This window comes from Urocitellus parryii, chromosome 4, assembly GCF_045843805.1.
Source record: "Urocitellus parryii isolate mUroPar1 chromosome 4, mUroPar1.hap1, whole genome shotgun sequence".
NCBI lineage: Eukaryota > Metazoa > Chordata > Mammalia > Rodentia > Sciuridae > Urocitellus > Urocitellus parryii.
Window position 1 is genome coordinate 51,063,776 of NC_135534.1, and position 14,695 is coordinate 51,078,470.

The 14,695-nt window shown below is 42.2% G+C and overlaps 1 protein-coding gene across 1 annotated transcript in view; it reads right to left on the minus strand.

The window, feature by feature from the left end:
- Nucleotides 1-2,659: 2,659 nt before the first annotated feature.
- Parva (parvin alpha) overlaps nt 2,660-14,695 on the minus strand; it is a 152,015-nt gene continuing 139,979 nt past the window's right edge. Inside the window, exon 13 of the mRNA XM_026395901.2 lies at nt 2,660-4,875. Coding sequence (XP_026251686.1) covers nt 4,799-4,875 — 77 coding nt within the window. The 3' untranslated portion in view covers nt 2,660-4,798. The remainder of the gene's footprint in view (nt 4,876-14,695) is intronic.

Sequence of the window (14,695 nt, forward strand, 5' to 3'; positions counted from 1 at the left end):
GGCTAACTGGTGGAATGGGTGAGTGCTACAGAGCACTCATCCTAGAAATTTCTCAGGGGCCAATGGGTTTCATGGTCAAACAAGTTTGGGTCCCAGTGTAGTCTGCCTTCTGTTAGGAGTGCTGACATTGACTAGTGTAGGAAACCCTGAAATGTGCTCCAGTTAGAAACAACAAAAAAGTCTAAGCTAGTTTAATTTTCTTAGCTTTATGTTCCCAAACTTGCTGAGTGTGACATTTTCACCTACTGTCTTTTAATATCCTACAGAATGTGCTTTAGGAGATGCTGCACTGGCCGCTTCCTACCTGGGAAACTACAAATTCTCAAGACGGTCAGGTGTGGTTCTGGGGTGGCTCCTTCTGCATGCAGCATCCTCACAGCTGCATGGCTGTCCTGAACACACATGCACATAGTCAGATGTTTCACTACTATGGCAGGAAGGCCAGGGCGTCGGCAAATTTTAGAGCTAGGCTTATATTTGGGATAAGGAAATAAAAAAAAAAAACAGTGGAAACCCTGCATATAACCTTTGCAATTACGACAGCGCACAACTCCTAGCAACCCATCTTTTGCTAAGACTGAATCTGTAAGTATTTGGGATGCGGGTGTGTGGAAATAGAATCCTTAAGGGTGAGCAAGACAACCTACTGATCAGTACTGCATCTCAATGCAGTTCTCTTGTTCTTAGTATTTGCAGCAACTCTTTTGAATTTTTCAATAGACCTAAGTGACTTTTATGGAGGAAATTTTCTGTAATATTGGAATTAGTAGAAATTTTAGGATATGTCCCTCTTGCATGACTAGGACATGCTATAAAGGTAGGATTCCAATAGTGAGGCAGTATTAAAGGTAGTGGATCTCAAATTATTTTTAATCACCCCCCTTCCTTGGGGCAAAACTGACCTACTGACTCCATCTAGTCTTATTTTCCGGTGGAAAAATAAATTAGTGCTAATTTGGGGGGAGTGGATTATGTATGCATTTGCTTTAGCACTGGAGTAGAATGATTCCTATTGGAACCACAATGTATACATGTCGTAGAATCTACTTATTGGAAAATTATAGCCCTAGAATACTGTTGATGCAAATAAGCTTCAATATATTCTAGAGGGTTAACCAAGGACCCACAACAAAATAAACTGATAATGATAAGCTAAGCTAACAGTCATTCATAATTAAAAAGCTCTGATGGCAGCAGCTGAAACTTGCAACTAACTCAAGGCCACGTTGCTGATGTGCTGATAAAGAAACCTTCTCCCAGGTTTTGGAAATGTCAACTCTATAGCTGCACATGTGAAATTGGAGCCTTTTTGGGGAGCAGACAAGCACTGCAGGGCTGGCAGCTGGACATTACAGCAAGGGCTAGCAATGTGCAAAAAAACATTAAAAACTTTGCAAGTGTTCCCATGTGTTTTAATCAAATTGCACACAACGGGGCTGGAGGTGTAGCTCAGTGGTTGATCATGGGCTTAGCTTGACTAAGGCCTGAGTTTGATCCCCAGCATGTCCCACACCCAGAAAAGAGTTGTGTACAATTTGCCATAATGTGCCCAAATAGGACTTTAGAAAACAACACATTCAGTTCAAGGCCTTCTCCTCCTTTGGGTAGGGTTTTTCATTCCTAACTGAAATGGACTAGATGTGCATTTAGATTTACAAAGTGCTCAGATTGTCATTTTAAAATGTAAGAGGATCTTATTTATTTATTTATGGTAACAGGGATTGAACCCAGGGAGGTTTAACCACTGAGCTACATCCCCAGTACTTTTGTTATTTATCTCTCTCTCTCTCTCTCTATTTATTTATTTTGAGACAGGATCTCGTGGAGTTGCTAAGGCTGGCTTTGAATTTTACGATCTTCCTGCCTCAGCTCCCAAAGTTGCTGGGATTATAGGGCGATTTCTTTTAATGCCCAATGTAAAACAATCTCTAAGATAGAATATGAAGTGAAAAAAAGCAATGTGTATGACAGTATGTCTAAGAGGCTATTTATATTTTTAAAGAACCCAAAGATTTTTAGTATGTGCATGCTCCACGTACATGGATCATGTCTGAAGCATGCATGAAAAATGGTTCAAAACGGTTGTGTCCATGGAGGACCATAGCTGCTAGGAAAGAAGAGAATGGAGACTTGGGCTTTTTGTAAGATACTCGTTCATGATTTTTAAATCTTGTATATTTATGTATTAACTATTAAAAATAATGAATTTAAATTTAGAAAAGAGGGGAAAAACTACTCAGCCTACAGAGAACTGATGATTTTTTTCCTCTCATGGAACCCAGGGCCTTGCATATGCTAGGCAAGTACTCTACCACTGAGCTATACCCCACCCTCAGTTTCTTTTTTGTTTTTTAAGAGACGGAAGGTTAAATTTGGCTTATTTCCTTTTTTTTTTTAGTCCTGGGGATTGAACCCAGGGCCTTGTTCATGCTAAGCACGTGTTCTACCACTGAGCTCCAGCTCCAATCCCTGGCTTATTTATTTTCTGATTCTTCTTTTCCATGTCAAAACTATGGTCATGTCTTAAGTAGGAGATTCCAGAATCTAAAGGAACATATCTAAGTGAGATGTCAGGATTAGAAAACCAGACCCAAGTCCTGGGATTCTGGGCTGAGTGGAAGATCTGCCCTGAAACACAGTTTTCTGATGCAATGCCTATTATTTAAAAATGTTGCAAGTGTTCCCATGTGTTTTCATACTGTATATATCTAAAACACAAAAAATGAAGTGTAATTACTAAGGGCACTTGACATTTGCAACTTGAATATAAGGGGAAAATGACCAAAGAGGAGACAAAATTTGTACAGCAAAGCATGTTTAAATGAATGCATTCCTCCCGTTTCATCCCGCTTTAGTATTGCACAGGGAGACAAGGCAATTATTTATCTTGATTTGCTACCTGGACTTTAAAAGAGAGCGACAGCAACATTATGCTATTTAGTGCTTCCTAATGAAAAATACGCTATCTCACTAGTTAAGTAAAAAAAGAATTGTATTCTTGTACATAAATTGACACAGGACAGTACACTGCCTTTACATCTTGAATGCTCATTCTTTCTTAGAGCGAAATATCCAAGAAAATACACAGTGTGACTAAATCTCCGGGTGGAGTTACTGCAGATGGGCAGTGGAGTAAAGCTACAAGGAGAAAGGTTGCAGGAATATCTTGGGACAAGTGGGGTCCTGACTTGGGGTGGTGGACAAAGAGGTCACAGTGAACTCCTCAAACCCCAGGTGGGCTTGTGTGGTGGCATGAAGCATGACAAGGCAGTCACAGACTTCTGGAGGAGGCCACACAGGCTGGTGTCTATCAGATGCATTTATGAAAATTGTATAATGACGATGTAATATCAGCACAGGTGATTACTGCAAGGCCTCAGTCAATTTAAGGGCACAAGTGTTAAGTACCATAAAGCACACGTCTCTGTCTCTGAAGGTATTTCCCTATATGCTACGTGTGCAAGCATCTCCCCCCGCTTCGTGTTCCCCTTGCTCCTGCCCTCCTGCCCCGCTCTGGCCCCTTTCCTTTTCTGACAGGACCTAGCAGCAGCCTGGCATGAGCAGAGCTCTATAATTCAGTCCGGTTCACATAGAGGAGATACAAGTAACCACAAGCCCTTGAGTCACCCACGCAAGGAAACAGCTCTGCTTTGGTCTAAATGACTTACATTTTTCCTCGCCTGAATTAGCCGGTAATTACATGTGGGCAGACTTAGCCAGAATGGTCTAAATGATCAATTAGAAGGCAAAAAGGAGTTCCTTTCTTTAAAGTTCAAGGGTCCCCGCTGAAGAGCCCTACTTCCCAAGCGCTGCTTACTCGGGCCTGCGCCCAGCTCTCTGCAGGGCCTGACTATATTGTACATTTGCCTAACGATAATGAATTGAGTACTTATTTTGCAGGAAAATATAGGGCATTTCCATTACATGCAATCAAGCAAAAAGGCTGCAAAATGTGCCACTCCATTAATTCTAAACAGAATCCTTCCCAAATGTCACTGTGAAACCAGAGTATGGGGTTATTATAAATCTGAAGGAATTAAGACTAATTTTCATTTGTACAAAGGATTTGAGGGACACGACTCCTGCCACACACACACACACACACACCATTAATTGGGTTAAATTCAATTTGTCAATTTCAGTGTGAATCACCAAGCCCTGACCCAGCCTGCCCCAGGGGTGAGATCAGTGCTTCCTGTCTTCTCTGAGGACTCAGGTGTGCGCGGGCGCATGCGTGTGCACATACGCTTTAGAATGCTCGGTGGGGGCGCAGTGCCCAAAGAATGTGATGTAATTGAGGAGTTATTAACAGACATGTTGTTCAGAGAGGAAAAACAACTGCCAACTTGTGGTGAGTCACTCAACCTCCAAGCTTCAGTCTCCTCATCTGTAAAGGGGGATCATAACATCTCCCCCAGTGGAGTTGTGAGGGCTAATGAACTGGAACACGGGAGATGACTTAGCGTGGGCCTGGCATAGTCTATACCCCTGAACAGGGACTGTGATCTGTGCACCTTCTGGGGACCATGCCTGAGCTGACTCCTGAAGCACACACAGGGACGTGGCCAGGTCCACTTCGCCAGCTCACTGCTGGGTAGTCCCAGGGCCTGGGAGGTGTGGCTTAGCCCACCAAGATATTGGTCGTTTCCTTCCTGGTGTCCATTCCCACTCTCTCTGGGCAGTCGCTGGGCTGGTGGAGAGCACACAGCAGGGCACGGGGACAAGCAGGGTAAGGCGGTTCCGAGGCTGGTCCAGCCTGCCGGCAGCAGGAGCTGCTGGGCGGTGGAGGCCCAGGCCTTCACTCCACGTTCCGGTACTTGGTGAAGAGGTTGTACAGCACTCGCAGCGTGGACTTCAGGTCACAGTTGACGATGTCTATGGAGAAAACAGAAAACGCCAGCTGCCTCAGTGGGGGACATGCTCTAAGGTGGCATTCACTGTCCTCTTTCAGCTACCACTCGTCCCCATCTGCTCAGCATGGGGGTGGATCCTGGGGCCTGTGGGTGTGGAAGGAGGGACAGAGGGTGCAGTGGGAATTCAAGGCAGGGGACAGCGAGGGACAGGGATGGGGCACAAGGGTCTCACCTCTCACTAAAATAAAGCAGCCCCAGAGCACGCAGGCTTCACCCTGGAAACAACATCTCCAGACAGGAGGGCTGCTGGCCATGTCCCTTGAGTGTCCCTGTCCCTGAGGCCCTTCTCCCTCTGCCCCTGGCATTCACTACTGTGCCTACTTGGTGTGAGAAGAAGGGGACAGTGAGAAGGAGGTGGGGAGTCAGGCCCCAGGCTGCCTCTTCCTTGGCCAGGGAGGCCCCGGCAGGGAGGACGCAGGCAGGCAGCCCACAGATGGGTTTGAGGCACTGGAGGGCAGCTGGAGTTGGAACGTCCTTTCAGGAGAGTTCCATCAGGGGTTCCTGAGCTTCTAGGTAACCACCTCTTTCCTTCCTTCCTGGGACAGAAGGCCATACTTGAATGATGACATAAAGCCGCAGGAGCTTGCCAGGTAAAGAATCTGGACAAGAGCTCGAGGGGAGGGGGGCTGTTACTGTGTCTTGCTAAACCTGGGGCTGCTCTGGAAAGCTGCAAATAGGTGAGTTTGGCTGGAGAGGTGGGTGTGAGGGCTGCATCCTGGGAGGTTTCCAATTACACACTGTGGCGCTGAATGATTTTGGAAGCTAGAGATTGGAGACAGGCAGCTGCCAGGCTGGACATGACTCACTGACGTGTTTTGTAAAGTTTCTCCCCTACCCACCCACCCATCTACCCATCCACCCACTCACCCACCCATCTACTCATCCACCCACTCACCAACCCACCCACTCATCCACCCATCCACCCACCCATCCATCCATCCATCTCCATCTTCTTTGGCTGCTTCTCTAACCCCTGCTGGTTCCTCCCCTCCTTCCCTCTGACAGGTTCCTCCACTGTCCTCCCTCTGCATTCCCTTAGAGGGTCATGCTGTAAAGAATTAAAGTAAATAAATAGAAAAGGAACTCTATTAGGAATGCATAGAACCTCCTTAGGCTCCTCTCACCTCAGAGCCCCCTCTGCCTGTTCCCACCCAGGCCAGGTCCTGCTTATACACCAACCCTGCTCTGTCCCAGCTGAGCCCAAATTTAAGCCAAGTTCTCTTGTTGAGAGGCCACAGGTGCCCAGGAACCTCCCGAGAGGCCCTGAGCTCACAGTTTCTCTGTTGGCTCTCATGCTGCTTCATCCACTGGTCTGAGCCTCCACCTGCAGCCCCACCAGCTACCAAGGGGAACCCCTTGACCACTGGGCTGATTCCTATTCTCCCTTGACTGCTTGGTGTTGGTATTTCTTGAATTAAAAAAAAATTTTTGTGTTCTTTTTAGTTACACTTGACAGTAGAGTGTATTTTGACATATCATACATACATGGAGTACAACTTCCCATTCTTGTGGTTGTACATGATGTGCCGTTACACTGGTTGTGTATGCATATATGAACACAGGAAAGTTATGTCCAATTCTTTCTACTGTCTTTCCCATTCCCATTCCCGCTCCCTTCCCCACACTCTGCCCTGTCCAATCTGGTGAACTTTCCCTTCTCCCTCTTCCCCACCTCCTCCTACTGTAAGTAGTATTTGCATTTTAGAACCTTCAGCCTTGTTTTTTTTTTGGGGGGGGATTAGCTTATTTCACTTAGCATGATAGTCTCCACTTCTATTATGGTAATTGCCATAATTTCATTTTTCTTTATGGCTGAGTTATATTCCATTGTGTATATGTACCACAATTTCTTTATCCATTCATCTGTTGAAGGGCACCTAGGTTGGTTCCATAGCTTAGCTATTGTGAATTGAATTGTTATGAACATCGATGTGGCTGCGTCACTATAGTTTGCTAAGTCCTCTGGGTATATACTGAGGAGTGAGATAAATGGGCCAAGTAATGGTTCCATACCTAGTTTATTGAGGAATCTCCATAGTGCTTTCCAGAGTGGTTATACCAATTTGCAGTCCCACCAGCAAGGTATGAGTGTACCTCTTTCTCTACATCCTTCACCAACATATGTTGTTACTTGTATTCTTGATAATTGCCATTCTGACTGGAGTGAGATCAAATCTCAGTGTAGTTTTAATTTACATTTCTCTAATTGCTAGTGATGTTGAACATTTTTTAATATATTTGTTGACCGTTCATATTTCTTCTTCTGTGAAGTGTCTGTTCAGTTCCTTTGCTCATTTGTTAATTGGGTTATTTTTTTTTTTTTGGTGTTAAGTTTTTTGAGTTCTTTATATATCCTGGAGATTATATGCTTATGGTGCCTTTGACTAGTATGAGGTAACTGTATTTATGTGGGTTTGTCTCTGTGTCTTCTATTCTGTACCATGGTCTTCATGTCTGTTTTGGTGTCAATACCAGGCCATTTTTGATACTACAGCTCTGTGGTTAATTGAAGTTCTGATATTGTGATACCTCCTGACATCTCCAAAAGAACATAATAACTGTGTGACAGATCCCACGGAAGATTCCTTTGGCCCTTATTTCTACAAAGAAATTTCATGACTGCTTTTTCTATTCCTATGAAGAACACCATTGGAACCTTAATAGGAATTGCATTAAATGTGTATAGCATTTTTGGTAGAATGGCCATTCTGACAATATTAATTCTGCCTATCCAAGAACAGGGGAGAACTTTCCATCTTCTAAGGTCTTCTTCAATTTCTTCCTTTAGAGTTCTGTATTTTTCATTGTAGACGTCTTTCACCTCTTTTGTTGGATTGATTCCCAAATATTTTTTGGAGGCAATTATGAATGGATAATCTTCCTAATTTCTTTTTCAGTAGATTCACCACTGATATATGGGAACATAGTGTTAATTTTATATATCACTACTTTGCTGAACTCATTTATGAGTTCTAGAAGTTTTCTAGTGGAGTTTTTTGGGTCTTCTACATATAGAATCATGTCATCATCAAATAGTGATAGTTTGATAGTTCTTCTTTTCCTATTTGTATCCCTTTTTCTTTCTTTCCTTTGTCTAATTGCTCGGGCTAGAGTTTCAAGGATGATGTTGAATAAAAGTGGTAAAAGAGGGCATTTAGAGGGAATGTTTTGAATTTTTCTCCATTTAGAATGATGTTGGCTTTGAGTTTAGCATACATAGCTTTTACAATGTTGAAGCATGTTCCTACAACCTCTAGTTTTTCTAGTGTTTTGAACGTGAATGGATGCTGTATTTTGTCAAATGCTTTTCCTGCATCTATTGAAATAATCATGTGATTCTTGCCTTTAATTCTATTGATGTGAAGAATTATGTTTATTCATTTCCATATGTTGAACCAACCTTGCATTCCTGGGATGAATTTTACTTGATCGTGGTGCACTATCTTTTAATATGTTTTTGTATGCAATTTGCCAGTATTTTATCAAGAATTTTTGTATCTATGTTCACCAGGGATATTTATCTGAAATTTTATTTCCTTGATGTGTTTTTGTCTGGTTTTGGTATCAGGATGATAGTAGCTTCATAAAATGAATTTGGAAGAGTCCCCTCCTTTTCTATTTCATGTAATAACTTCTAGGAGGATTGGAGTTAGCTCTCCGTTGAAGGTCTGGTAGAACTTGGCCGAGAATCTGTCTGCTTCTGGGCTTTTCTTTCTTGGTAGGCTTTTGATGGTATCTTCAATTTCAGTGCTTAAAATTGATCTGTTTAAATTTTCTATGTTCTCCTGATTCAATTTGGTAGGTCATATGCTTCTATAAATTTGTCAATGTCTTCAAGATTTTCTATTTTAGTAGAGTATACATTTTCAAAATATTTTTGGATTATCATCTGTATTTCAATAGTGTCCATTATGATATTTCCCTTTTCATCATGAATTAGTATTTTGAATTTTCTCTTTCTCTTCCTTAGCTCAGCTAAGAGTTTACGAATTTTATATATTTTTTCACTTTTTTGGTCAATTTTTTGGATTGTTTCTTTTGTTTCAATTTCAATGATTTTAGGTCTCATTTAAATTATTTCCTGTCTTATACTGCTTTTGGTGTTGATTTGTTCTTTTTCTAGTACTTTGAGATGTAATGTTATTTATTTGTTGACTTTCTATGCTTTTCATGAGTGAGTTCAATGCAATGAACTTTCCTTTTAGCACTGCCTTCATAGTGTCCCAGAGATTTTGATATGTTGTATCATTATTCTCATTTACCTTTAAGAATTTTTATCTCATTCCTGATTTCTCCTGCTATCCATTGGTCATTCAATAGCATATTATTTAGTCTCCAGGTGTTAGATTAGCTTTTATTTTTTATTTTATCCTTGATTTCTAATTTCATTCCATTATGATCTGATAGAATGCAAGGTATTATTTCTTATTTTGTATTTGCTCAGAATTGCTTTGTGGCCTAAGGTATGATCTACTTTAGAGAGGGATCCATGTGCTGCTGAGAAGAAAGTGTATTCACTCATTGATGGATAAAATATTCTATATATGTCCATTAAGTCTAAATTATTAATTGTATTTTTTAGTTCTACAGCTTCTTTTTTTTTTTTTAAAGAGAGAGTGAGAGAGAGAGGGGGAGAGAGAGATAATTGTTAATATTTATTTTTTAGTTATTGGCAGACACAGCATCTTTCTTTGTATGTGGTGCTGAGGATCGAACCTGGGCCGCACGCATGCCAGGAGAGCGCACTACCACTTGAGCCACATCCCCAGCCCCCTACAGCTCCTTTTTTAAGTTTTTGTTTTGGGGAATCTATCCAGTGGTGACAGAGGTGTGTTACAGTCATACAGTATTATTGTGTTGTGGTCTATTTGATTCTTTTTTTTTAATTTTCTATTTGATTCTTAAAGTTAAGAAGAGTTTGCATCTTAATATACATAAATGCTCCATTGTTTGGGGCATAAATATTTACAACTGTACGTCTTGTTGATGTATGATTCCCTTAAGCAGTATGAAATGTCCTTCTTTGTCCTTTCTGATTAACTTTGGCTTGAAGTCCACTTTATCTGATATGAGGATAGAAACCCCTGCTTGTTTATGAGATCCATGTGAGTGATAATTTTTTTCCCATTTTACCTTCAGTCTGTGGATGTCTTTGCTTATGAGGTGAGTCTCTTGGACACAGCATATTGTTGGGTCTTGTTTTTTAATCCAATCTACCAGTCTGAGTTTAGGCTATTTACATTCAATGTTATTATTGAGATATGATTTTTATGCCCTGTCATTTTGATTTACTTCTGGTTTTTAATTTGAATTACTTTCTTCTTTGATTGAATATTCTTCTAGTGTATTTCCTCCCGTTGCTAGTTTTCATTTCTATTTTACATTTATTCTTTATGAAATATTTTGTTGGGAATATTCTGTAGTGCAGGCTTTCCAGTTGTGAATTCTTTTAGCTTTTGTTCATCATGGAAGGTTTTTTACTTCATCATCAATTCTGAAGCTTAATTTTGCTGGGTATAGAAAGTATTCTTGGCTGGAATCCATTTTCTTTCAGAACTTGGTATACATTATTCCAAGACCTCCTAGCTTTGAGGGTCTGGGTTGAGAAATCAGCTGAGATCCAGATTGGTTTCCCTCTAAATGTGACTTGTTTTTCTCTGTCAGCCTTTAAAATTCTACCCTTATTCTCTGTGTTAGGCATTTTCATAATAATATGCCTTGGTCTGTTGTAATTTTGTATACTTGGAGTCCCGTAAGCCTCCTGTATCTGAATTTCCATTTCATTCTTTATGTTTGGGAAATTTTTTGATATTATTTCATTGAAAAGATTGTGCATTCCTTTGGTTTGCATCTTGAGCCTTCATCTATCTTAACAAATCTTAAATTTGGTCTTTTCAGGTTATCCCATGTTTCTTGGAAGTTCTATTCATGGTCTCTTAACATTTTTCCATGGTCAATTTTATTTTCAAGATTATATGTTTTGTCTTCATTGACTGAAACTCTGTCTTCCAAGTGGTCTAATCTGTTGGTGGTGATTTTCACTGAATTTTTAAATTTGGTTTATTGATTCCTTCATCTCAAGGATTTCTGTTCAATATTTTTTCAGAATCTCTCTTTATTGAAGTGATCTTTCACTTCCCGTGTTTTCTCCTGATATCACTTCTTACATTGTCCTTTACAGTGCACTTCTTAAATTTTATTCAAGTCAAACATTAGGAAGTGACTCTGGGGGTGGAGGAAATTGCTGGAAAGGCAGGGGGGCATCAGTGAGCTCAGCAGAGGAGTGTGAAGGAGAAAGCAGACGTACATCAGAGTCCCTGCAGCAAGCTCCTGGCCAGGCTCCTCTGACCCTCTCCATTTAATTTCATCCAGTGCACCCTGACCATCAAGCTGTGCAGTGTGAATGCTTCATAACCCAGGGTTCTCCTACAGACTGTGGCATAAAGGGTGCCCCCTGGAGTCGTGCAGCCCACAGCCATTTCCTTGAGGTCCAAAATCTTCAACCATGGCTTTGCAGGTACAACCTGACCTGGTCTAGCTTTCCAGCTCATTTCCTGCCACACCCCTCCCCATTTACTATGCACTGCTGTTACACTGGCTTCTATTCTCTGCCTCCCCTTGAACTGTGCTCACTCTCTGCCCATGTCGTTGCAATATCTAGGTTATTCTTCCACATGAGTTGGCTGCTGATCTTCCTGCAAACCTTGGCTCCAAGCACCAGTGCTTCAGGGAAGCCTTCTCCAAACACTGCCAGGGATGGCTCCTTGTTTCATATTTTAAGATTCCCATGGTCTTCCTTTCTAGTGCTCCTTCTGGTTCTCAGTCCGTGACTTGTGTGCATATTTGAGCATCTGCCTCTGCCGCAGGCCTGGACTGTGAACTCCTTGAGCAGAGAGAGCCTTCCTCATTTGCTGGCATGCCTGGCCTGATGTGTGGCAGGAACAGACCCTGCAAGGATGCTCAGAGACTCATGAACGAACACCTTCCCAGTGTCTTGGGAACCAAGGAAGAAAATTCCAGGAGGGTGTGAGCAACAGGGCCACATGCTACCAAGAGGAAGAACAGGACTGGGGTGGGTTCTCAGGGTCATGGCCCTAGCAGTTGGCTTGGGAGAGAGCAAGGCCATGAACAGGTAAAGATAAAGCATTAGCAGAGAACCAGCAGGCAAAAAGGGCAGAAGAAAATAAAAAACAGTGGAGAAGTTTGGGGCCTGGAGAAAAGATAGATGGAGGCTGGAGGATTTGTTTTCCTCAAACCCTTTAAAAAATTTAAAAAAAAAAATGTTGCTGTGGGGCTGGGGACATGGCTCAAGCTGTAGTGCACTTGCCTGGCATGCGTGCGGCCCAGGTTCGATCCTCAGCACCACATACAAACAAAGATGTTGTGTCCACCAAAAACTAAAAAATAAATATTAGAATTCTCTCTCTCTCTCTCTCTCTCTCTTAAAAAGAAAAAAAAATTAACAACAACAACAATAAAATATTGCTGGGAATTGAACCCAGGGCCTTATACGGGCCAGGCAAGCCCTCTACCACTTAGCCACATTCTTAGCTTGTTTTGCCTTTTAAAAGACAGGTGAATTCTGAGGCTGCTAGAGAAAGAAATATCCCAATGGGAGAACATTTCAAACTGGCCATTTTATTTAATATTAATGACTATTAAGGTTTGGATACTACAATTCCATTACCTCTGTGTGACCCTGGTAATCTAAATCAGTTTTCTCACTGGTAAAACTGGGTAAAAACTTTATGAAAAACACCTGGAACATATTAAGGATCCTTTAAATAGCAATTTCCTGCTTTCCCATTTTTGCTCATGAATGGAGCTCTTATGTACAGCGAGCATTGTGTACACTGCACAACTCCAGGGGTCACCATTCATGTGGACTAAGCCCTGCTTCTTAGGAAATCCGAGTTTGATTCTTCCTATCATCACCTTCACCATCAGGTGGGCTGGGTAAAGGGGAGTCTTCAGTCAGAGATGTTGCTTATCTATTCTTCTCAAGAAAGCCAATAGCTGGCCTTCCACCCAGTCCCAGGCAGACTAGTAAAGGAGTATGACACTGAGCTGTCTTAGCTGGGAGAAGGGTTCCTAGGACTGTATTGTGACTCCACAGTATATAAACAGCCTGATAAAGCTCTGGCCTAATCATTTGTCTGGTTAGCAACTGCTGATTGCCTCTGTGCTGGCCTGGGCCCCTCTCTGAGAGCAGAAAGGATGGTGGGCACCTTTCAGAGCCACCAGCGGCTGTCTGGCTGGTTGGAGCAAAGAGATAAATCAGGCCCAAGGCAGCTCAAGGACAGAACAGCCTCTGGCCAACGACTCTGGCACCCATTGGCATAAGTGACTCTTTTAACTGAGAATTGTCCATGTTCATGGTATTATGGGTATTTCTTTTCTTCCTTAAAAAAAAAAGTTCTTTTATTTTTGATTGGCACATAATAATTGTATGTCATTATCGGGTACAGTGTGATGCTTTCATTCAGGTATATATTGTGCAATGATCAAATCAGGGCAACTAGCGGACTCATCACCTTAAATATTCATCGTTTCTTTGTGGTGAGAACATTACAAATCCTCTCTTGGAGCTATTTTGAAATATACATGCATTCTTAACTGTCTTACACACTGTACTGTGCAAGGGAGTATCAGAACTGACTCCTCCTATTGAACAGTAACTTTGTATCCGATGGCCAGCCTCTCTCCAGCCTGTCTTCCCCCTACTCCCCCAGACTCTGGTAGCTACCATTCTACTCTGAATTTGTACAAGATCAACGTTTTAAGGTTGTGTGAAATTGTGCAGTATTCACCTTTTTGTGCCTGGCTTATTTCACGTAACATAATGATCTCCAGGTCCATCCACGTTGCCACAAGTAACAGGATGTCATCCTTGCTAACAGTATTCCGTGGTGTACGTGTAGTACGTGTTCTTTATTCTTCCACTGATGGATGTGCACGATATTTCCGTTTCTTGGCTATTGTGACTGGGAGTGTGGACGTCTCTTCATCATACCAATTTCATTTCCTGTAGGCGTACACCCAGGAGTGGACCGCTGGCTCTCACAGCAGTTCTCTGTTTCGTTTTCTGAGGACCCTCCATACTGTATTCCGGGTGGCTGTACCAATTTACATTCCCACCAACAATGTGTTAGAGCGCTCTCATGGGTCTTCACGGACTCGTCTTCTGCTGTGTGGACCCATTCACCCGTGAATGGAGTGGCAGCCCATGGGGCACACTAACTTCCTATTACTGCTGCAATCACTACCAAAAATCGGTGTCTTAAAATGACACTGATTTATTTTCTCAGTTTTAGGGATCCACAGTCCAAGACTCAAAAGTGTCACCATGGCTGGTTCCTTTGGAAGGCTCTAGTGGAGACTCCTGCAAAGTCACTCCTCCCAGCGTTCAGGGGCAGCCTGCGTTCTTTGACTCGCAGCCCTCTTCCATCTTCAAAGCCAGTGTTGGTGGGCAAGCCTTTCTCAGGCCATGTCACTCTGACCCTTGCCTCCCTCTTCCGCTTACAAGCACTCTTGCAATTACACTGAGACAACTTAGATCATCTGGGACATTCTGCTCATCTCAGGATTTAATATCTGCAAACTTCCCTTTGCCACGTAAGGGAACTTATGAACAAATTCCAAGGTTAGGAGGTAGTTTTTTGGATTTTTTTTTCTTTGGTATGTGTGTGTGTGTGTGTGTGTGTGTGTGTGTGTATTATTTTGTCTACCAAACAGGGTATTACAAATCTCCAACTACACTAGATAAAGACACAGAGTTTTCC